Raw genomic sequence first — 22,757 nt, forward strand, 5'->3', positions numbered from 1 at the left:
GGGAAAGTCTGGCATGAACCAAGAACACAAGCTAGGAAGAGGACACTCTGATGAAGGAATCATACTTTCTGCCCAAAAAGAACCTGGCCTTGTGATCCTCCTCTCCTGTGATTACCCACCCATTCATTCATTTATTTTATTTTTTTGAGACAGGGTCTCCCTCTATCACCCAGGCTGGAGTGCAGCGGCGGATCTCAGCTCACTGCAACTTCCGCCTCCCAGGTTTAAGCAGTTCTCCTTCCTCAGCCTCCTGATTTGCAGGGATTATAGGAACCCTCCACGACGCCTGGCTAATTTTTGTATTTTTAGTAGAAATAGGGTTTCACCATATTGGTCAGGCTGGTTTCGAACTCAAACCAGCCTGGCGGGTGGAACTCAGGTGATCCACCCGCCTCAGCCTCCAGAAGTGTTGGGATCACAGGCGTGAGCCACCGCGCCCAGACTCATTCATTTATTTACTGGTTAAAAATTATTTACTGAGCACCCACCCCCCGCCAGTCGCTGGGTTAGATTTGATCTCTGAGGTCCCTTTTGATTGGAAACATAAAAAATTCTTGAAGTAAAATTTGTCCTTCTCCCATGGTAACTTGGGTCACTTTACCAGACAGCTTAGAGATCGGCAGGTAACAGCCTACCAGGTCAGGAACTACCTAATACACCAGGCAGCAGGAACCAGTCTCAGCCGGCAGCCCTGGGCTGGACTGTTTGGGGGGAAACAGGTGAGTGGTTTATTCCTGAGACTTAGTACAGCGAACCTGAAGAAGGGGTGAGGGATAGAATAGGAGGCTGTTATCCTCAATTCAGGTCACCAGGACCCCTGGTGGATTAAAGGCATGTCTGCGCCCACACTCTGACCTAAGGCAGGGAGTGAGGGCTTGAGTGCAAGATCTTAGCAGAAGGCTCTCACAGTCCTGACATTTTCTGCCTACTGTGCTCAAGAGCAAAGGGAAATTCCGAGGCCGACTGAGGAGAGCTGTACAGAGTGTGTACCTGGCTTACCAAAGGCAGAAAGGGTTAGGATTAGGTTCAAATTCCAGGTCTGCCTCTGCCCACTTGTAACTTTAGTGTGTGCCTTAACCTCTCCAAGCTTTAGTTTTCTCACCTGTAAGTGGGACAAAATCACCCCTGCCTTACAGGACGACGGTGAGCCTGTAAAGGAGGGGAAAGCAGAACAAAGTCCGAGCCCACTGCCTAGCCCGTCACGAGCTGTGTTCCCCTTCTTTCCTGACACACGATCATGTGAGGTGGGGAGCTCGTGGACCTGATACAGCGTCGGTGCCACCCAGCCCCAAACGGGAACTTGGGGCGCGGCGGCGGGCGGGCGGACTTTCACGACCATCCCCTAACCCCCGTCCGGGCCTCACGCCTCGGTTCCCGGGCCGCCTCCACCCTCGCCCCGCACTCCACCAGGCAGCAGAAGGGCCCGTTCAGGCCTCGCGCGCTACCGTACCGGAAAGTGTCTTCGATTTCATTGATTGTTGTATCCTTCTCCACCACCAGGAAATTGGGGTGGCGGTTCTTGTTAAGCTCCCCTATGCCGCCCAGCAGGAAACCAGTCACCGTGTCCTCGTCTCCGATCACTGCGATGAGCTTCCCCCTCCCCGCCATCCCCGCAGCCGGGCAGAGCTCACCCGAGAGCACCAAAAGCCGCCGAAGCCCCGCCTCCGCCGTACGGCTCCCCGTCGGCCCCACCCCCCTTCGGGCACGCGCAGTTCTCCGAGCCGCATTCCGGGACATGCGCATGAACAGCAACACGGCCTCCATGTGAATACGCCTGCGCCATAAAGACAGGCCCGAAGCAGGGGACTACGATTCCCAGAAGGCTGCGCGGCACCACCTCCTTCGCGGGCATTCATTCGTTCATTCACTCTTTCCTTGGTTCATTCGTTCAACAAGCGATTTGAACCTGGCGCTGTTTAGACGCCGAGATCCCAGAGAAGAGACGCAGTTACTGATCTTATCGGCAGGGTCTGGGTCTTTATCGTGTATGTATGTACCTATGACACATATTTAACAAGTAATACGCATTTGTTCAATTAAAGGAATGCAGAAGTTAGTGATGATACTGTCTAGTGAGATGGAAAGTCAAGGGAATAGGCGACTACAGAGCTGTGTGTTAATGGTTAGAATGTGAAAAGTATATGGAAGCACACATCCATGGTAACTAACCCATGGAGAGAGAGGGCATCCAAAGAACCCTTTCCCAAGAAACTTGCTTCAGATCTAAGCTGAGACCTGAAGGACCTGCAGGATGAAGGGGATAGAAGTGAGGACAAGACGGTGTTCTAGGCAGAGGAAGAGCATATGCAAAGGCGTACTGACTAGAGAGCGTAGGGCCTTCAAGGAAAGTTAAAGAATTGGTAAGGCCAGGCACGGTGGCTCATGCCACGCCTACAATCCCAGCACTTTGGGAGTGCTTCACTGATGGGGGAGGATTGCTTGAGCTCAGGAGTTGGAGACCAGCCTGGGCAACACAATGAGACCCTGTCTCTGCAAAAAATTTTAAAAATTAGCCAGGTAGGCCAGGTGCGGTGGCTCACTCCTGTAATCCCAGCACTTTGGGAGGCCAAGGCAGGTGGATCACCTGAGGTCAGGAGTTTGAGACCAACCTGGCCAACATGGCAAAAACCTGTCTCTATTAAAAATACAAAAAATTAGTTGGGCATGGTTGTGGGCGCCTGTAGTCCCAGCTACTCGAGAGGCTGAGGCAGGAAGGCAGGAGAATGGCGTGAACCCGGGAGGCAGAGGTTGCAGTGAGCCGAGATCACACCACTGCACTCCAACCTGGGTGACAGAGCGAGACTCTGTCTCAAAAAAAAAAAAAATTAGCCAGGTGTGGTGGCGCACACTTATAGTTCCAGGTACTCGAGAGGCTGAGGCAGCAGGGCTTGCTCAGGAGTTCAAGGTTACAGTGAGCTATGATCAGGGCACTGCACTTGAGCCTGAGCAGCAGAACGAGACCCTGTCTGGAAAAAAAAAAAAGGGATCTGCAGGCCAGGTACGGTGACTCACGCCTGTAATCCCAGCACTTTGGGAGGCCGAGGCAGATGGATCACCTGAGGTCAGGAGTTTGAGACCAGTCTGGCCAACATGGTGAAATCCTGTCTCCACTAAAAGTACAAAAAACATTAGCCCAATGAGGTGGTGTGTGCCTACAGTCCCAGGTACTTGGGAGGCTGAGGCAGGACAATTGCCTGAACCTGGGCAAGGGAGGTTGTGGTGAGCTGAGATGGCGCCACTGCACTCCAGCCTGGGTGACAGAGCGAGACTCTGTTTAAAAAAAAAAAAGGATCTGGAAGTTATCCTGAGGACAGAGTTATCCTGAAGCCGCTGAGGGTTTTCAAGTAAGAGAGTGCTATCACCAAACTTACGTTTTAGAGCTGTCACTCACTGTGACTGTGCTGTGAACAGAGGCGAAATTGAGGAAGGAAAAACCAGATTGGGAGGCCATTGTGAGAGATAATGGTGGCCAGAACTCAGGTGGTGATAAATGGGAAACACAGAGAAGTAGGTAGAGCCGAGAGATATTTAGATATTTAGGACAAAACTGATTTCAGAGTGGCGTGTTTGGGGAGTGAGGTAAAAGAGAGACCTGGCTGACTTCCAGGTTTCTGGCCTGTACAGCACATGAACGGGAGTAACACTCCCGGGAAAGTGACCTCTGTGAGATGAGCAGGCTGAAGGGGAAGGGGCCGCTCTTTCCTCCTCCCTTTTAATAAACCAGCACTCCTGGTGTCTGGCATGGGGTTTGTGAGTTTGGAGTGCTTGTGAGTTTGGAGTGCAAGTGGTCTGGTCTGGCAATTGTATGTGTGATAAGCTTGGGATTTGGGCACGCCTGGGTTTCAATCTGTACCCCACTACTTAGAGGTATGGTTTCAGACTCATCACTGAAATTCCCAGGGCCTTGGTTTCTTCAGATGGTAGTAGCCCCACCTCATAGGGCTGTTATGAGGATTAATGAGGGAGGGCCTTTAAGGCTTAGCACCCAGGGCCACACTGTGGCTGGCTGGAAGTGGGCAGGCTGGAGGTCTGTGAGCTTATCAGCCACACACAGGTGGAGGCAGCCGAAGCTGAGGGGGAAATTAGCACATCTAGGGGTGAGAGTGAGGGGGGCAGAGAGTGAGGAGGGGTGTGTGGGAAGAGGGAGGAAGCACAGAGGCTGGTGAGAGGTGAGAGAGGTGGGGAGGTCAGGGATTAGGAGTTGGGGCCTCGTGGGTTTTTCTGCCAGGCCCACCACCGTGTGCTGAAATGCCCAGGTGGGTCTAGATTGTGGCATCAGGTGAATGAAAGGCGTTTTCCCTGCTCCAGCTACTCAGCTGCTCATTTATTCACTCATACCCATTCACTCACTCATTCACACCCAGGGCCAGGGAGCTCCATCTGGTAGGGGGCCGTGGATACATGGCCACAGCTCAGGGTGGTAACTGCAGCTAGAGATGTGTCCCAGGGCAGTTTGGGAGCTGGGGGCACTGATCCAGGAGGGGTAGGGAGGGGTCCAGAAAACTTCCTGTTGGCCAGGAAGATGAAGAGGGTGGGGAGGCAAGGGTGTTTCCGGGAAGGGGCCCAAATTCAGCATGGGTGCCCAGTTAACTAGAGGTGGTGAAGGGAGGTTGGAGGTGGAGGGTACAATGGGGAGTGGGCTTGCTGCCCAACTCATACGGCTGGGGAGGCTGCTGTCTGAACCTGGGGGGCCTTGGAGACCTTGTCAGGAAGAAACTTTACTCTGGAGCAGGAGGGAGTCACGGAGGGCCCTAAACCAGAGAGGGGTATACTCTCTTTAAAGTGACCCCCCTCAAGCTGCAGCATGGAGAGGAGGTTGGAGGGAGCTGACCAGGGCAGGGCTGGGGCAGGAGTTCAGGAGGGAAGCCCTGTGCAAGCTCAGTGCTGGAAACGGGCATGAAACAGGCCAAGTTGATTCAGTACCAGACTCGGGGGAAGGTGCTGAGTCTGCAGGTGGTTCTGTCTGCCTGCTGGTTGAGGAATATTGCTGTTTGAGTCAGTGCTCACTGTTTTAAAGTCTTAATTTGAAAAACATCCTTGAGGTCAGGCTGAACTGAAATTGGCCTCCCAGGGGTCCTGGGGCAGTACTGTAGAACACAGTATCCACACCCTGTACTGTCCACGAACCCTCCCGCTGGGACCCCTTCCCACATCCCCGAGCCTCCGCCCCCAGTTCTTTCAGGCACTCTGCCAACATCCCAGACCTCACTTCTGCCCCAGGACCTTCCCCTCGACCTGGGTCAATCTTCCAGGGGACAGCCAGGCTGCCTCTGCCTCCCCAGGGCCCAGTTTCTCGTGTGGCAGGCCAGAGGGCAGCCAGCCACAGAGAGCACACTCGCAAGGAACAGCCAAGCCTCTGCGACAGCCGCACTTTATTTGGAGTTTTCCACCTAAGCAGCTCCCAGCTGAGCTGCATGACATGTGCAAAAGTCCCCTAGAAAGCTGGGCCTCGCAGTGTGTAAAAAAGGCCCCCCATGGGGCAGAGCCGTGCAACCATTTTAAAAAAAGAGACAGTGAGAGAGAAATCCGGCCCCCTGGGAGGCTGGCTTGGGCGGAGTGCACATCGCTCGGGCCGGTCCATGTGCCAGGCCACTCCTGCTGATTCAGGGGCTGTTTTCTTCTCTGATTGTGCTTTCCTTTCCAAGTCCTTAAAAGTCTGGGGTTGAAGCTACCAGAGGGACCAGACCAAGTCCTCAGGGACAGGGGGGTGGCTGGCCGGCGGTGCAGATTGAGGGTGACCTCACACACAGACACCCACAACACAATGCCCTCCCACTGCTCAGCCCTGCCAGAAAACTCAGGGCTTCCCTGGCCTCGAAGCCCACTTGTCAGCCCCTCATGTCCCAGCCTCTGCCCCTGAGCCTGGCCCCAGTCTGTGAGTTAGCATGTCACATTCCCAGGGAGGGACACTGTCCTAACACAGACAAGGTCCTCCAACCCCCGGGGCGCAGTGGGGTGAGGAGGCTGTGCCTTCACTTCACCCCCAAGGCAGGTGTTTGTAGTGTGTGATTCTGTGCGTGTGTCTGGGTGTGGCACGTGTGTGTGTGTGTGTGTGTGTAATGTGTGTTTGGCTGGAGGTGGGGGCTGAGGCTGGGGAGGCACTTTTGGCATTCAAGGGACCTTGACTTTGAAGGGGCTTCCAGGGACACTTTCATCACCCCACTTGACGATGAGGATGTAGTCCCCTTTCTCCTTGACGGTGTAGGTGACATTGTACACCCGATTCCCCATGTGCTTCACGTACACCTCCTCACAGGGGGTCTTGGGGCCGTGCACGCCCACCATCATCATGTTGGTGCCTGGAGAGGGAGGCAGAGGGTGGGCTCACACCAGGGAGTCCCCTACTGTGACCCACACCCTGCTCCCTGATGGCCTCTTGCTCGCACCCCGGGAGACACCCTCCCCCCGCCACCTGCCTGCTTTGCTGCAGTCCACGGTGAAGGAGTTCTTCTGGCCCACGAAGGCCTGGGACAGCCCAGGGCCCCGAGTCACCACCTTGCTGGCATCCGAGGAGAACTTGGGGATGGAGCTGTAGCTGGAGCCCCGGCTTGAGGAAGACTTGGTCACAGTCTCCACCAGAACGGTGGATGTTTCGTGAAGGCTGTGGCCTCCGGACAGCCTCGGACCTGAGGGGTGGGTGGAGGGGGCACAAACCTGGTCAGAAGGGCTTCCTGTTCTTCCCCAGGCAGGGGACCCTCGGCCAGCACTGCCACCCTGTGGGACTCACTGCCTGCATTCGTGGCTCCCCTCAAATTCCTCCAAGGGCCACTCTAGGAGCACAGCCCCATTCCCAGCCAGGGCCCTGAGCTGCCAGCTCCAACTGGTGCTCCACCCCAGGGCTGGGGCCTCAGATGCTGTGACCCTCACCCTTGCAGGCTTTGGGAGTTCAGGCTAACTCACAGGGTTAGAGTCACTTTACAAAGGAACACCCACCCAACGCATCCTACAGACAGCCTCAAGAGGGGAGCTTGCTCAATACTGACTGTGTCTTCTTGGAGCCGAGGAATATGGGAAGCCAGGAGGGAAGAAAGTGATGCTAGAGCCTGAGGAGCCAGCGCAGGCCAGAGCTGAAGGAGTGAGGGGCCGCGATGGAGAGGAAGAATGGGACTTTTACACCATCATGCCTGACTCCACAGAATGTGTGCTGTGTAGAGCCAGGCCCACCTCTACCCCTGGTAAACTAACCATGGTGTCTGGGGTCAGACTATGGTCTGGATGTGCGTGGCCACCGGAGCCCTCCAGGCTGGGCTGGGCTGCAGGTTGGATGGACCTCCCCGAAGCCAGCACTCACCAGTGACCTTGGCCTTGAAAGGGCTGCCCACGATGTGCTGGGGGCCACCGTACTTGATGGCAATGAGGTAGTTGCCAGGGGCCATGGGAGTGTAAGTGACCACGTGGCCCTCAGGACACTCCCGACAGTCCAGCTGCACCTTGGAGGGGCCATCAATGGTGACAGACAAGGCCCCCGAGCCGGCGTTCAGGGTGTTCACGATGAACTCTGATGACACACCTAGAGGCCAGAGGTAGCAAGACTGAGGGCAGGAAGGGCTTGTGGCCCAAGAGGGGCTGGGCTCCAGTTCCCTCGGCAGCCTCTGTGGGGACTCCTGGCTCAGGAAGCAGGAGTGCTGCCTCTGGAGCAAGGCAGCACCAGACTAGTGGCCAAGCACCCCTAGAAGTCACCCTGTTCCCCAGCTCCAGGCACTCACCGGTAGTGCCTCCCTCGAGCCCAGGACCATAGGCTGACACCAAGCCTGGGTCCCCAGCCTGGCTCTGCTCCCCAACGCGGATCTTGAAGGGACTTCCAGGGATGTGGGCACCATTGAACTTGACATCGATGGAGTGGACGCCATTCTCGTGGGGGATGAAGCGGATGGTATGCTTGTCTGTGGATAGAGGGTTAGTGGCTTACTCTCCATCCTTCCCCTCCCCTTCTTAGAAGGCCCCAGCCCAGCAGGGGGTTGGCAGGGGCAGGGCCAGCTCACCACTGTCTAGCTCAGAGACGTAGCACTCCTCCACAGCCCCCGAGGGTGTGTGCACCCGGGCATCAATCACGCCCCGTGCGCCGTTCAGCTGCACAGCAAAGGACGCCGGCTGGTTCACCTTGAGCCCTGTCTCCTGCAAAGGCCAAGGAGGATGCTCAGACTGCTGGGAGACCAGGGCTGGAGCACTCTTCTCTGAAGCCCCACATGGTGCTCACCGTAAGCCCAGCCCAAAGGCTGCCACCACCCTACGCCCAGCCTGGCCCCTGCCTGCCAGACCAGCCTGGGAGCAGGAGGAGCCAGGGTCTGGTATGCAACCCTATACGTGCACCTGCTAGCCTAGCTGTGCTTGGTGTGTGGGCGATGAGAGATGATGTACCCTGTCCTGGCTGAGGAAGGAAGGGCCCCACTCTGTGTGAAGCAGGCCGAGAGCAGAGAGCAAGTGCCTGATGGGCTGTGTGGGCTGGCGGTGCCAGAGAGCTCTGAGGTAGGAAGCTGAGTTTGGCTGGACTGGCCTGGGAAAGCTTCCTGGAGGAGGTGGACCAACAGGGAGGACCCAGAAGAAGCACAGAAGGGCTCTGGGGGAGGGATTGGAGCCTGCATTGGGGAACCCGGTTCAGAAGTGGAAGGAGGAGACGCACAAGGACCCTGGATGGGCTAATGTGACCACCCTGAGGGGCAGCCAGGAGGTGCGCGGGATAAGGAGCTGGGGTGAGGCCTATTCTATGCCCCTTATGCACAAGCTCCTTTACAGTGTGTCCCCTGGACACCTGGCCCCCTGGTTTGCCTGTTTCAGTGTGACTTGCTGAGAGCCTTCCTTGCACATGTCCGCTATGACAGAATGAAAGGAAGACACCACATCTCTAGAAGTCAGCAGCAAGAGAAAGCAAGCCAGGCTCCCATCGGCCTGGAGAGGACGCAGCCCAGGCTCTGCAGGCCATAGGCATTCCCTTTAGAGGAGCCTCTCACACCCTCTCTGCAAACTGGTTTACTCTTAGTTTGTATAGATTTTATACTCTCATTCTTATAAATGTTGGCATCTAGCATTCTTAGAACAGGAGAAGGTGGAACAAACTAACAAGAAATGGCAGGTGGCAGTAGGACAGGCAGACCCACCCTGAGAAAAGCAGAATGAGGCGTGGCATGCCTGAGTGTAGGGGCTAGCCCACAGGGTCGGAGCCCACCGTCCCCAAGGGCCCTGCCTTGTGCCTTACGGGAAGGGACTTCTAACTGGCCCTTCCAAGGTCACTGCTAAATCCCTGGCCCCATGGACCTGCTGTCCTCAACTCTTACCCATCTCTCAGATAGCAGAAACCCTCCACCCCCACCCTGGGCACAAACCTGGAGGCTGGTGACGGTGAGACGGCGAGCGTCATCTGAGAGGGAGGCCACAGGCACCACAAAGGGACTGTCTGGGATGTGCTCATCATTGAACTTGATGGAGACCTCATAGTCACCTGGGGAGAGAGACCAGTCAGCATAGGTTCTGGGATGGAGGTTGGCAGGGCGGGAGCCTCCCCACTCTGGCTTTATCCCAGGATAGACTCCGTGGTCAGCACTCAGACCTGGAGACAGACACATGTTTCCGAGGGTGTGGGGTAGAGGGAGATGGGGGCCCCGGGGAGGGGAGTTCTGTGGCCCCAAGCATCTCCTGCCTCTCCAGTGAGCAGAAACCCAGTCTGGAAGGTCAGGCAGGCCCAGCCCCACTGCCAGTGTGGACGCCCACCTGGTTCCTGGACAACATAGGAGACGCCGCAGGAGCCATCTTTGCGATCCTCAAATGCAATCTCCGCCTTGCTAGGACCCTCCACAGCAATGGACAGGCCCCCAGCACCGGCCTCCCGGGTCCAGATGCTGAACTCGGCTGGGGACAGGCAAGGTAGGGGACTTCAGCATCAGTGCCCCTCACATTGGCTGTCCTGACTTCATCCCCACTCCTGGCCATCTGCCCCTTACCTGGCACGCCGGCCACACCTCGCTCCAGCCCTGTGCCTCCGGCCCGCACCTTGTGGGCCCCGCCTTCACCTAGCGGCCCCACAGTGAACTGAAAGGGGCTGCCGGGCACGTGCTGGCCACGGTACTTGACAGCGACCGTATGGGGCCCCATCTCCTGGGGCACAAAGCGCACACTGTAGGCGCTGTCCTCGCCCTCGACGATCTCCGCGGCTTCCATCTTGCCCGATGGGCTGGTCACCTGTGCAGTCATGTCCTGAGAGCTGGCCTCGCCTGCAAGGTTTGGGGGATGTCAGGGCAACACTGGGATTCCTCCTAGCTCTGGCCCTTCCCTCCCCATCACTTAAACCTCCTCTGCTCAGACCCGCCTGGCCTTCGGGACCAATCTGCCAGCACCAAGCCTGGTCAGCAGCACCCTCCCATCCCACTGTTAAGACCCAGCCGGCCCAGTGCGCGGTGCTCACCCTCCTGCTGCCGGGTGATGCTGCCGAAGGAGCCCAGGCGCTCCCGGCCCAGGAAGTCCCCAAACACAGCAGGGAAGGGGTCCCCGCCGACTTGGGTGGACTCCTCCACCCGCACCTCGCGCTTTGTCTCCCCGCCCCGCGTCTTGCTGATTTCCGTGCGCTCCGTGCGGGTGTAGGTGTGGCTGCTGCGTGTGAAGGTGCGCGTCAGGCGCTCCTGGGCAGACACCATCTGGAACCAGTTCCCTGTGTGGTTAAGGGAGCCAGGGTGAGGGAGGGAAGCGAGGGGTAAGGAAGCAGGGTGGAGACCCGACAGGTGGTCTCTGGCCCAGGCCAGTCCTCTCCCACCACTCGCCCCACCCAGGCTCCTCCAGGCTTCTACCTGGGATCTTGAGGTTGAGGTCACAGGTGCTGCCAATGGTGGCGATGGAAGGCGCCTGTCTCCGCCGGGTAATGCTTTCCTTCATGCGGCCCTCGCCGGTCACCTTCACAGTGAAGGGGCTTCCTGAAGTGGGGGGACAAAGGGTGGGTCAGGAACCTCAGACCCCCAGCCTCCTGGTCTCCCTGTCTCTCGCCACCCGACCTCTGCCCAGAGCCTTACCAGGCACGTGCTTGTCAGCAAACTTGATGTTGATGATATAGGTGCCGGGCTCGGTGGGGCAGTAGGTGACTTTGCATGTCCCGTCCTCCATGTCCTCACAGTTGATGTCCACCTTGCTTGGGCCTTCAATACTCAGCCCCAAGCCCCCATACCCTGGGGGAAAGCAAGGAACACATCTCCCTCAGTCCTAGGCTGGCCAAGCCACAGTGCTCTCCTCTCCCCTGACTGCTGGCTGCACCCAGAATGGGCCCGGATGTGTGTAGTGATCACTAACAAAAGTGGCTCAGCGGGAGGAGAGGCGGTGCCACGGGCCAGGCGGTCTGGAAATTTCCCTAAGGTAAGCCTCTTCGATTCCAGTGAGCAAGAGAGGGACAGAAACTCAGGACAGCTAACCTTTCTCTTCAAAGGGAGAGAACTGATGCGGGGCCATTTACTTCCCCCAATGGGCCGCAGAATGCGAATCCTGACACAGACTGGCCAGGAAGTTTTCGAGAGGAGAGTGCAGCCAAAGGGGTGCTGGGCAGGACAGAAGGACAAGTGCCTGTGGGAGGCACCCGCTGGAATGGGGGTCTCTGGGGCAGGAGGTACCTGCATTGCGAGTATCCACGATGAACTCTGCCACCTGGAACGTGTGTCCCTCAGAAAGGCCCTTGCCCCAGACCCGCACCTTGCTGGCGTCCCCGATCTCAGATGGCCCCACCAGGATCTTGAAGGGGCTGTTGGTGACGTGCTTGCCACTCTTGCGCACGCTCACCACATGCTCCCCCACCTCCTTGGGAGTGAAGGAGATCCCTGTGGAAAGGAAGTGTTAGGCAGAGCATCCTGTGGGCCCCCACCCCTGAGGTCTCCGTGAGGCCCCACGCTCACCGATGTGCCGGTTGGGCAGGCGCTTCAGCAGACAGGGCTCCTCGTTGCCCGAGGGGGCACGGATGCTGGCGGTTAGCTGGCTCAGATCACTCTCGGTGATCTTCAGCGACACATCCGTGGAGGTACCCACGTTCAGCTGTGAGGTCCTCATGGAGTCATCGCCTGGTGGGGGAGTTGGGGCATCAGACTGCTGTGACTCCAGACAGGCCCTGCCCTCATAGGGCTCAGGAATCCTCCTGGGCAGACCCTGCTGGACTCAACAGACATGGGGGGCCACTCCCAGGCGCACAGAGGCCCAAGGCCTGGAAAGCCCAGTCTGCACTCACGTGTGAGCTGCCGGAGACTAAGAGGGGCCTGTACCCCAGTTCCACTGTGGGTGCCTCAGTCCTTGTGGACTAAATCCCTAAAGAAAGCCTGCTGCGTTTTAACCCTGAGTCACATGGTGTGATAACAAAACACTAGACTGGACCGCACAGACCCCTTCCTCGCTGTGTGACTGTAATCACGTTGCTTGGCCTCTCTGGGACAGGGGTTCCTTATCCATCAAAAGGATTATCCATGCCCTAACTTCTTAAGAGTGACTTTAGGCTGGGCGCGGTGACTCACGCCTGTAATCCCAGCACTTTGGGAGGCCAAAGCGGGCGGATCACGAGGTCAGGAGATCGAGACCATCCTGGCTAACACAGTGAAACCCCGTCGCCACTAAAAATACAAAAAATTAGCCGGGCGTGGTGGCGGGCACCTGTAGTCCCAGCTACTCGGGAGGCTGAGGCAGGAGAATGGCATGAACCCGGCAGGCGGAGGTTGCAGTGAGCCGAGATTGTGCCACTGCACTCCAATCTGGGTGACAGAGCGAGACTCCATCTCAAAAAACAAAAACAACAACAAAAAGTGACTTCAAAGACTAAATGAGGCAATGTGTTTTCAGGCACAGGAGTGGCTGACTGCTTCTTAGCTGCCGTGGAGAATACAGTGTTTTTACATTTTTCAAAATATGACCCCTTACAACTTGAAGGGCCACTGCCCTAATGTCATGAGTGACTTGAATGGGCTGGGCTTGCACATCTGTGCAGTGTATGTGGTGTGTGTGTCTCATGGGCTGCACGTCCCCATACACCCGCCTCACCTGTGATCTTGGCGGTGAAGGGGCTCCCCGGGATGTGCTTGTCATCGAAGCGCACGATGATGCTGTAGTCTCCAGGTGCAGTCGGCAGATAGGACACGGTGCAGGTGCCATCCTTGTTGTCCTTACAGGTGATCTCTGCCTTGGATGGGCCCTCCACGGCCAGCGACAGACCCCCTGTAGGTGGAGGTGTGGCCAAAATCAGAGGTCCTGCCCTCACCCCTGCCCCTGGCAAGTCCCCACCCCAGCCCCCAGCCTGCAGCTCCCTCACCTTCTCCAGCATCTTTGGTGACAATGGTGAAGGTGGCTGGCTTGTTGACCATGCCATGGCTCAAGCCTGGCCCATAGGCACTGACATGGCGGCTGTTGATGGCATCTACATAGAACTGCAAGGGGCTCCCTGGGGGAACAGGGAAAAAGGGGGCTGGGTCAGCATCAGGGATTGTCTGAGCCCACCTTGGCCCCAGCACCTTCCAGCAGCCTCCCTGCCAACCCCCTCCGTCTGTGCCGTAGGGACCTGGCTCATGGAGGTCTGCTTCTCACCAGGGTATAAGCCTCCCTGGGGCCTCGCCTGGTGTCTGCACACAGCAGGTGCTCAATAAATATTTGTTGAAAGAAGGAAGGCAGGACTGCAGCTGCTGCCTGCTCCTCTCACCCAAGCCCCAGCCCAGCCTAGCCCTCAACTCACCAGGGATGTGGTTGCCGTCATACTTGATCCCCATCTGGTGCAGGCCTTTCTCGGTGGGTGCGTACCTCACCGTGATGGTGCCGTCCTTGTTGTCGGTGATGTTGGGCCGCGCCGTCTTCCCCGAGGGCATCCGCACCTCTCCTGCAGGGCAGACACAGTTACATGGGGACCCTGATTTCCCCCACTGCAACCTCCCTGCTGTCCCAGGCCTGGTCCTGAGTGCTTCTGCTGCCACCTGAGAGGCCACGCACCAGGAGACAGCCTGTGGCAGTGGCCTGAGCCCTGAACTGGGGACAGATGGCTTGCACCTGAGTTCTGGCTCTGCCCAACTTGTTGTGTGACCCTGGATAGAGCTCACTTCCTCTCTCTGGGCCTTGGTTTTCATCTCTAAGACACGGGGCTAGACCTGGAAGAGGGTATCTCCCCTCAGCCCTCATGCCTGGGGGCCACAGGGCAGTACCTGTGAGCTCCCCTTTCTGCACCGCAAAGGGGATGACCAGGTTGAAGGGCCTCAGCATGGACTCCATTGGCTCCACAGGCACCACTGGCTCCTCTGTGGCCTGCAGCAGGTGAGAGGGAATAGTCAGTGACTGGGGAAGGCTCGGGAGTTTGGCTCATGCCATGACTGAAGCTGGAGAGTGAGGAAAGAACAAGGTAGTTAATGGTGAAACCAGTGTGGCAGGAGAGGTGCATCAGCTGCAAGAGAAGGAGTGCTGTGCCCAAGTGGGGTTCCATCTGCCCAGCCTGACTCCTGCCTGCTCCCCAAGAGGCCCCCAGACCATGTCCCTGCCCTGGCTGCAGAGGAGTAGAGAGAAGAAATGAAGGAAGGGGAAGAGGAGAAGGAGGACATCGCCTGGTGGGAGGTGCAGTACCCAGTGTGTGGGGCGGGCGCCAGGCCGGGGAGGAGCGTAGGACTGGCGCAGCTGTGGCACTTCAGAGGGCTCCTCCTCATGCGGCAGGGGGTCACACGCCTGGGGAGGCAAGGCATGGGGGCACAGGGTGTGGCAGCCTCACAGGCCTAGGGGCTGACTCAGAGAATGGTCCAGGAACCTGAAATGCTGGCTGATATATTGGGTGCTCGCCCCTCGGAGGGCTTCATCTTCCTGCAGGGAAGCCTCTGGGGAGATGGAGCTGGGGATGGTGGAGAACACAGTGGGTTCCTCCACAGAGAGCTGATAGCACTGGGCAGAGGGCAGGACCACGCTCTCCTCCCATTTCGGAGGGCTGTGGGGAAAGCTAAGGCTCCATCCAGGAGCACTCTGGCCCCAGGAGCCCTCAGAGAAGTGGGATTCCTTGGGGACAGTTATCAGGGATCCCTGCTGCTGCTAAAAGGGCCAGGCCCCCCTCCCCAGCCATCTAGTCTTGCTGTGGCTACAGAACTTACCAGTACGTGGAAGGGGCTGTTTGGGATGTGCTCGCCCCCGAAGCGGATGGTGATGACGTACTTGCCCGGCTCGGGCGCTGTGTAGTAGATGTCAAAGGTACCATCGTGGTTCTCAACCACGTCCACATCGAGCTCTGCCCCATCCGGCGTGGACACCGTGCATGTCACCTTCCCCTCGCCGGCTGCCTTGGCATCCACTGTGATCACCGTCTCCTGCCCAATCTGGATTCGGGGGCCCAGGCAGGCACCTGCCATGTGGGAGATCGTGCTCAGGGCGCTGGAGGGCTGGAGCCAGCCCTCTCTGTTCCCACTGCCCACCCCCTACCTCCAACCACCCTGGCCCACAGCAAGAAGAGGAGAGAAAGGGCACTCACCCAGGCCGTGGCCTCCAATGGACACTGGAAAGAGAGAACAGAGTGAGGCCAGGCGGTGCCCAGCGCGGGCTGGGGCATTGGGCAGGGATGAGGGAGGGGCCAGGGCTAGGGCATGTGTGCTCTCTGACCAGCGGACCCCTGGGGACCAGGCCAGGGCTGTGGAGGGGCTTTGAGGGGCTGGGTGGTGAGCAGGGCACAGGCAGCGGGTGGGCATCCACCTGTGACGAGGCACTTGCTGGCGTCCCCGGTGGGCAGAGCATGGATGCGGAAGGGTGAGTAGGGGATCTCGTCGCCGCCATACTTGATGGTGATGGTGTACCGGCCGCTCATGTCTGGCAGGTAGGACACAGTGTATGTGCCATCCCCATTGTCCCGGATGTTGGCCTTCTTGGGTTTACCCTCGGGGTCCTGAGGGAGAAGCAGAGGTCAAGGCCCGCCTGTGCCTGGAGCATGACCTGGGGGGTGGGCTGCGCAGAGACTCACCAGGATCTGGACCGTGAGCAACCCCTCGCCCGCGTCCCGTGCGTCGATGGTGAACTCCACAGGCAGACTGGCAGGGATCCCAGAGGCATTGAGGCCTGGGCCGCTGGCCCGCACCTTGCTGGCATCATGAGCTGGAAGGACCTTGATCTTGAAGGGGCTTGAGGAGCAGAAGAGATAAACAGTTGGCTGGGGGGCATGGATGGGGCAGAGGGGTGATCTCATCTTCAGCCAGAGTCCTCCCCATAGACATAAACAGGAAGGGGGACTGGGGCAGGCAGGAGAGGCCAGTTCCCAGAAGCTGATGACATTCCGAGTCTGGGGGCGGGGGCACTCTGGGACTCCCTCGACAGACCCAGGGCACTTCTCCATTCCCCAGGAAGGTGCTGTAGGAGGGTCCAGGAGGAGGCCCTGGCCCAGGCCTCCTGCACTTTTCCTAAGGCGCTAGTTTTGCTGTAAAAGCTCCTGGGGCAGGATAGCCTCAGGGCAGAGAGCCCTGGGGAACAGCAGGATGGGGCAGTGAGACTGGACGAGGCTGACAGCTGGGAGGGGCTCTCCCGGGGACCCCAGCAGTGACCCTGCAGTGTCGCCCTAGCAGGAGCACCCCCAGAGCTTAGTCACAGCACAGGAGCCCAGTGCTGGTCCTCACCTGCGTGGCACCTCCTGGTCCGCATACTTGACAGCTACCGTGTAGGGCCCGTCAGTGGCTGGGGTGTAGTGGACAGTGTGGGTGCCATCTCCATTATCCCGCACCTCCACAGGCTCGGCCATACCTGGGCAAGGCACGAAGGGTCAGCAGAGCCTCCGGGCATCCTGCCCCACCTCCCTCCTCCCTGCCCCGGCCATTCTATACCTGTGGGGCCCAGCACAGCCACCTGCAGGGGTGCCCGGCCAGCTTGACTGCAGTCCACTGTGAAGGTCTGGGGGACCCGGGCCCTGACACCAGCCCCCAGCCCTGGCCCCGAGCACTTCACCTTCCCAGGGTCCACCACATCCTTCACCGGCACCCGGAATGGGCTCCCTGTGAGGAGAAGGACATCAGACCCTGCCACCAGCCCTGATGGGTCCCCCTGATGCTGAGGAGCCTTGGAGGAGGAGGCCTTCCCTGCCTTTGAAATGCCCATAGGGAAGCCAGACCTACATGGGAAAATGCCTAGGAACTTGCTAAGAAAACACACACAAGAATAAATGAACTTGACTGAGGCTGGGCAAACCTCACTCATGTGGGTCCCAGGCCTGGAAGAGAAGGCCTTCCTACATTAATAAACTGTGAAAATAAAATGTTTTTAAAAATGAAATGTATTTCTGACACTGTGGCTGAAATAATAAAAAGATGAGAAATTAGATAAGGGAAAATACTTCCAATTTCAGCAGTCCCAAGTCATGCAATATTTGAAGACATAACCTGTCCGGGCAGCTGGGCCCGCAGAAGGCAAGGGGAATTCTGCAGACGATGTGGGCAAGAAGGCCCAAGGCTGGCCTGAGCCACCAAGAGGAGTGGGCGGTGTCTGAGTTTCCAGACACACACTGAGCGGTGGACCTGCACAGCCGACGTCTCAAGCTCCAGGCAAGGGGCTAGGAGGCCAGAGCGTGTTCCTGGGATTGACTAGGGGGGCTATCGCATCAACCCTCACTGCCTGCCTCCTCCACGTCCTCCCTCTGGCTGGGCTCCAGCCCCGACCTGCTCTCGGCTGTCCTCTGTATGAATGTTCTCATCTAACTTCCTTCCAGTTTCCCCCTTGTGGGGTGAGCATCCTGCATCCTCCCTTGTCTTCCCTGAGGCCCCGACCACTCTCTCTGCACACCTGGGATGGGCCGCCCCCCGAAGGTGATGTTGACGTCATAGTCTCCAGGGGTGAAGGGGATGTACTCCACGGTGCAGCTACCATCCTTGTTGTCCTTGCAGGACATCTTGGCTTCCGAGGGACCCTCGATGGCTAGGCCAAGGCCCCCGGTGCCGGCTCCCCTGAGAGATGACACCCCCCCATCAGCTTCATAAGACCAGTGAGTGAAGATGAGGGAGTAACTGAATGGGGGGACAGGGAGGAAAGAGGGCAGGCTGCTGGGGACCCAGCTGAGGAGAAATGAGCCAGGGGCTGATCTGGAGTCCTGTCGGGGGGTCTGCTCCTGCCTCACCCCAGAGAAAGGATGGGGTGGGGCTGAGGTACAGACAGAGGGACGAGCAAGGAGGGCCAGGGGCTGGGAAAGGGTGGTCACAGGTTTAGGCTAGCAAATGGGGAGGATACCTGGTCTCCACAGTGAAGCGGTTGGCCTTGTTAACCAAGCCACCCTCCAGGCCTGGCCCGAAGGCCCGGACGCGGGTGGGATCACAGCCCTCGGTGACACCCACTCGGAAGGGGCTCTTGGGCACAGCGACCTCATCATACAGGACCTCCACCAAATGCACGCCTGGAATCCAGCCGCAGGGGCATCAGTCAGGGAGTGTGCACCCCCACCACCCCTCCTGCCCCAAGCACAGTATCATCAGAGGCTGGCCCTGCCCACTCGCCCGGCCCTCCACCGGCCCTCACCCTCCTCGTAGGCGGTGTACTGTACTCGGTAGGTGCCGTCCCCATTGTCTGTCACATAAGTGTCTGTCTTGGCCCCCGAGGGGTTGAGCACGCGAGCCGTCACGTGGTTGCCGCCTGTGGCTGTTAAGGATCTTGCATCCACAGTGAACTCAGTGGTCACCTCCCGCAGGACACCTGGAGCCCAGGGGTGGCATGCTCAGCAGGGGTGGGGGCAGCCTTCACACAGATGCTCCCTCTCCTCTCCCCCTCCTCTCCCTCTCCTCTCCTTCTCCTCTTCCCCTCCCCCCACCTCCTCTCCCACTCCCCAACTCCCAGGCTGCTCCTCTGATCAGAGGCTGGGCCCCCTACCCTCCCCTGCACCTCCGTGAGCTCCAGCCTCTGCCTTCACTCCCTTCTCCATGTAGTGACATTCTCTGTTCACATGAGTCACCCACCAGGCTGTGGGCCCGGGTCTTGCATCCCTCTGCCGTGCCCCATGCCTAGCCAGGGTCTGGCCCCGGCAGATGGCCCATTCCCACTTACTGTCTCCTGACTCTTGTCATCCTCTACCCCAGAGCTTTCCCCCTGCCCCCCTCCAGAGCAGAGTTGTAGCTTTTTGCATCAGAGTACCCCTTAAGCACATGAAAGAAGAGACCTCTCCAGAAAAACACCCAGAGGCAGGTGCAGTTTTGCCACAAGAGCGGAGGCCAGTCTCCACTCCCAGTCTTCCCCTCCACTCCTTCTCTAGGGCTTCTGGGCCAGTAAGGACTTTAGTGGTGCCCTGAGAGCCCTCCCTTCATGCCAGGTGGCTCCCCCAGCCCTCAGCTCTGCTTCCCTCCCTCCCACTGACTACCCGGCTCCTGCACCTGCCACTTGACCTCACTTGGCTCCTCCTGACCACTCACCATGTGGCTCAACACCAGGCCCTGAGACCTTGACGCCACTGGTATCGACTGCAGGCTGCACATGGACGCGGGTGGGGAATTTGGGCACCGGATGCCCGCCATATTTGATGGTAATGGTGTAGGTGCCAGGGAAGGCAGGGCTGTAGGTGATGTGGTAGGTGCCATCCGCATTATTGTGAATCAGCACCTCGGCCTTGACCCCGGCATCCGACAGGATCTCAATGGTCAGCTCTGCCTCGCCTGCCTCTGAGCAGTCCACAGTGAAGGTGGCTGCCTCACCGGCCTTGCCGCGCTCCAGGCCCGGCCCACTGGCCCGCACCTTGCTTGGGTCAAACACCGGCCGGATGGTAGCTTTGAAGGGCGAGCCAGGGATGTGGGCTTCGGCAAACAGGATGTTGATGGTGTACTCGCCAGGCTCCGTGGGCAGGTAGCTGACAGCACATGAGCCATCACCATTGTCCTGGCACTCGATCTTGGCCTCGCAGGGGCCCTCCACGGTCAGCCCCAGGCCACCTGTGCCAGCCCCCTTGGTGTCGATGGAGAATGGTGCAGGGGTGCCTACCAGTCCACCCTTGAGACCGGGGCCGTAAGCACAGACCTAGGGGAAGAGGCAGGTGTGTGGGTTCCCTGCACCCGGCCTTCCCATCCCAGCCTTCATGGCCCCCACCCAACTCATCACCTCCAACTGTGGCTGCTACTGCAGACTGAGTGCTTATAACAATTCCAGGTGATGACATGGAGGCAGAGAGATGAAGCAATTTCCCCCAGGTAGTGGACCTGGGATTCAAGCCCAGGTCTGACTCCAAGGCCAGGCTCTTAATAGCTAAGTTGTCTCCAAGGAAGGTGGTGGGGTGGGGCTGGTCTCAGTCCCACGTTCTTGGCTGTGCCCACTCCAGGCACATAAGTCCCTCTGGCCTCTGCCCCCTATGACTCTTCCAGCTTCCCGACAAGTCCCCAACTCCCAGCCCCAACCAGCTCCTATCTCCTCACCTTGGAGGGATCAGGGGGCAGGACACCCTCCACAGCAAAGGGGCTGCCGGGCACTGGGTGACCATCGTAGGTGATGTCCACCTTGTAGGGCCCCTCCTCTGGGGGCATGTAGCGCACAGCCTGGGCTTCCGCTCCGCCGCCTGGCTCCAGCTTGCAGGGGATGGGCCGGCGAGAGGGCGAAGTCATCCGCACATCCAGTTGGCCTTGACCGCCAGCCCCTCGCGTGTTCACAGAGAATGCTTGTTCCTGTCCCACAGCCACCTCTGCGTGGAGGACAAGTGACACCATGAGGAGACTCCGGTCCACCCCACCCGAACACCCCTCACTCCCAGGGTGGCTCTTGCCCCACTTACTGCTATTGAGGCCCTGAACTTTGATTTTGCTGAGGTCCAGCGGGGGTGCCACATTCACCACAAAGGGGCTCTTGGGGACAGGGTCCCCACCGTAGGTCACTGTCACTGCCATGTTGCCCTGTTGGGTACAATGGTAGGTCAGAACTGGGTATAAGGCACAGTCCTGCAACATCCTGGTGGTGAATATGGGCTCTGAAGCTCAGATCCACCACGAGAGTGAGGGCAGGAGGCAGCGAAGGCATGGAGGATCCAGAACTGGTCCCATGGGACTGGAGGAGGGAGACCCAGAGCTCCGACAGTCCAGCCGGGCGGGGGCATGGGAGGGGCAGAGCGCACCTGCTGGACAGCGGTGTACTTGACAGTGTAGGAATAGTCATGGTTGTCTATGATCTCAAAGTCCCGCACAGCCTCGCCCTTGGCTGTCCCTGCAAACTGCACGTCCAACTTGGCCTTGCCGGCTCCCTTGGTCAGCACCGTGAAGTGGGTGGGCTTCCCAACTTCCACACCTGAGGAGCCACCCAGAGATGTGGTGAGGGCCTGGTAGCCACTTAACCCCAACCTCGAGCCAGGCCCAGCCCCTACCCAGACACTTACCTGTGCGATTCAGCCCAGGGCCCTCGGCCTTGACTTTGCTGGCATCGTGGGATGGGTCCACCTTGATGTGGAAGGGGCTGGCGGGGATCTCCTGGATGTGGAGGAGGCTCAGTCAGGGCTCTCGAGGGGAACACACCTCTGCTGTTGGGCTAGATGTGGCTCAGGACACACCCAGGGGACCCAGCATAGACAGGGGCAGCCTCCAAAAGAGCCCCCTTTGCTTCCTCTGAGGCACCCTGCCTCACACAGGTAGGGCTCCACCATGTCTGTGGAATCATCCCTCCCTGTCCCGTGACAGCATCTCCAGCTGCCTTCTAGAGCTAGGAGGTACCAGGAGCTTGGGTACCTGGTTGGCAAACAGCACCATGATGGTGTAGCGGCCCGCCCCCGGTGGCGTGTACTTGACGGTGAAGGTGTCATTGTCATTCTTGATGATGTCGAAGTCGATGTCAGCCTCTGCAGGGCCCACCACGCCGGGGGCACACTTGATGCCAATGCTCACGTCACCTGCAGAGAGGCGGGCACCGCTGTGAGTCAGGCTCAGCCCCCCAACCCGACTCACCCCTGCCCCCCTCCCAGACCCGCCCCTTCCGGCTGGGCGCACCTTGCCCTGCCTCGCTGCAGTCCACGGTGAAGTAGGTGGGCTCGTTGGCCTTGAGGCCCGTCTTCTCCACGCCGGGGCCATACACTTTCACCCGCTCGGGGTGGCTGCCCTCGCCCACGTTCACCTGCAGGAGGGGTCACAGCTCAGCGCGGTGACCTCCCTCAAGGCTCATCCTCCTGCCCAGCGCACCCAGCCTAGCCTCAGTGGCACCAGCCCAAGCCTCAGTCCCAGCCTGAGCCCAGGGACAACAGGGACTCTAGCGAGGCGCCCACCCTCCCTCAAGGACCTCTGGTGGTGGGCACGGGGCAGGCTGGGAGGACGCACCCGGAAGGGGCTCTTGGGCACGTTTACGCCTCCCCAGGAGATGATGATGGTGTGCTTAATGGGCTTGGTGGGCACGTAGGAGCAGCGGAAGGTGCCATCGCCGTTGGGGATCACCTTGATGTCGATGGGACAGCCATCCGCGTCCTGTGGGCATCACCCAAGCAAAGTTCACAGCTGTGGCCTCTGCAGAGCGCCCTCTGCTGGCCACAGGTGAACCCAGAGCCTCCTTTCCCACTGCCAACGCGCAGGCACTCCCACCCCCACACCAGTCACTGAGGCCACCAGAGCCCAGAGCCCACCCTTGGAGCCTGGAGGCCTGGCTCAAGGCCATCTGTATGGCTTGCTCTCCCAGCCTAGGTTTCCTCAACTCTGAAATGTGTTGGACAGGAAGAGTGTGGACTAAATTTATGTTCCTAAAACTGAATCATGAGCCGTTCAAAGAAGAATCACCCTCTTAGATTCTCAAGACTAAGTTCATTAACTTCTAGGGGTCAATGGACACCAGTCTGAGAAACCTTGTCTTATTCAATGAAACAATCTTTCAATTACAAATTAGCACAAAAATGA

At 58.7% G+C, this 22,757-nt stretch overlaps 2 protein-coding genes across 5 annotated transcripts in view; both read right to left on the reverse strand.

Annotated features, from left to right (window-relative positions):
* The window catches only part of ATP6V1F (ATPase, H+ transporting, lysosomal 14kDa, V1 subunit F), a 3,597-nt gene extending 1,548 nt beyond the window's left edge, over positions 1 to 2,049 (reverse strand). For both annotated transcript variants that reach the window (XM_011995898.1, XM_011995897.1), the window contains exon 1: positions 1,451 to 2,049. In XM_011995898.1, coding sequence (XP_011851288.1) covers positions 1,451 to 1,764 — 314 coding nt within the window. In that variant the 5' untranslated portion in view covers positions 1,765 to 2,049. The remainder of the gene's footprint in view (positions 1 to 1,450) is intronic.
* Positions 2,050 to 5,355: 3,306 nt separating this feature from the next.
* Positions 5,356 to 22,757, reverse strand: part of FLNC (filamin C, gamma) — a 28,826-nt gene continuing 11,424 nt past the window's right edge. The window contains exons 14-48 of one of the 3 annotated variants that reach the window (XM_011995899.1): positions 22,191 to 22,334; positions 21,867 to 21,990; positions 21,609 to 21,769; positions 21,263 to 21,353; positions 21,005 to 21,174; positions 20,669 to 20,786; positions 20,316 to 20,578; positions 19,326 to 19,923; positions 18,442 to 18,615; positions 18,157 to 18,319; positions 17,716 to 17,876; positions 16,764 to 16,931; positions 16,560 to 16,683; positions 15,914 to 16,070; positions 15,649 to 15,838; positions 15,431 to 15,454; positions 15,057 to 15,304; positions 14,545 to 14,643; positions 14,133 to 14,232; positions 13,673 to 13,813; positions 13,256 to 13,384; positions 12,988 to 13,161; positions 11,862 to 12,023; positions 11,583 to 11,786; positions 10,995 to 11,147; positions 10,776 to 10,898; positions 10,397 to 10,639; positions 9,936 to 10,205; positions 9,706 to 9,843; positions 9,321 to 9,436; positions 7,983 to 8,115; positions 7,707 to 7,883; positions 7,292 to 7,510; positions 6,417 to 6,626; positions 5,356 to 6,299 (exon numbers count right to left, since the gene is read on the reverse strand). In XM_011995899.1, coding sequence (XP_011851289.1) covers positions 6,112 to 6,299; positions 6,417 to 6,626; positions 7,292 to 7,510; positions 7,707 to 7,883; positions 7,983 to 8,115; positions 9,321 to 9,436; positions 9,706 to 9,843; positions 9,936 to 10,205; positions 10,397 to 10,639; positions 10,776 to 10,898; positions 10,995 to 11,147; positions 11,583 to 11,786; positions 11,862 to 12,023; positions 12,988 to 13,161; positions 13,256 to 13,384; positions 13,673 to 13,813; positions 14,133 to 14,232; positions 14,545 to 14,643; positions 15,057 to 15,304; positions 15,431 to 15,454; positions 15,649 to 15,838; positions 15,914 to 16,070; positions 16,560 to 16,683; positions 16,764 to 16,931; positions 17,716 to 17,876; positions 18,157 to 18,319; positions 18,442 to 18,615; positions 19,326 to 19,923; positions 20,316 to 20,578; positions 20,669 to 20,786; positions 21,005 to 21,174; positions 21,263 to 21,353; positions 21,609 to 21,769; positions 21,867 to 21,990; positions 22,191 to 22,334 — 6,057 coding nt within the window. In that variant the 3' untranslated portion in view covers positions 5,356 to 6,111. The remainder of the gene's footprint in view (positions 6,300 to 6,416; positions 6,627 to 7,291; positions 7,511 to 7,706; positions 7,884 to 7,982; positions 8,116 to 9,320; positions 9,437 to 9,705; positions 9,844 to 9,935; positions 10,206 to 10,396; positions 10,640 to 10,775; positions 10,899 to 10,994; positions 11,148 to 11,582; positions 11,787 to 11,861; positions 12,024 to 12,987; positions 13,162 to 13,255; positions 13,385 to 13,672; positions 13,814 to 14,132; positions 14,233 to 14,544; positions 14,644 to 15,056; positions 15,305 to 15,430; positions 15,455 to 15,648; positions 15,839 to 15,913; positions 16,071 to 16,559; positions 16,684 to 16,763; positions 16,932 to 17,715; positions 17,877 to 18,156; positions 18,320 to 18,441; positions 18,616 to 19,325; positions 19,924 to 20,315; positions 20,579 to 20,668; positions 20,787 to 21,004; positions 21,175 to 21,262; positions 21,354 to 21,608; positions 21,770 to 21,866; positions 21,991 to 22,190; positions 22,335 to 22,757) is intronic. The other 2 variants (XM_011995900.1, XM_011995901.1) reach the window with 2 other exon arrangements.

Source organism: Mandrillus leucophaeus, unplaced genomic scaffold (assembly GCF_000951045.1).
Source record: "Mandrillus leucophaeus isolate KB7577 unplaced genomic scaffold, Mleu.le_1.0 Scaffold5, whole genome shotgun sequence".
In the NCBI taxonomy this organism is placed as follows: Eukaryota; Metazoa; Chordata; class Mammalia; order Primates; family Cercopithecidae; genus Mandrillus; species Mandrillus leucophaeus.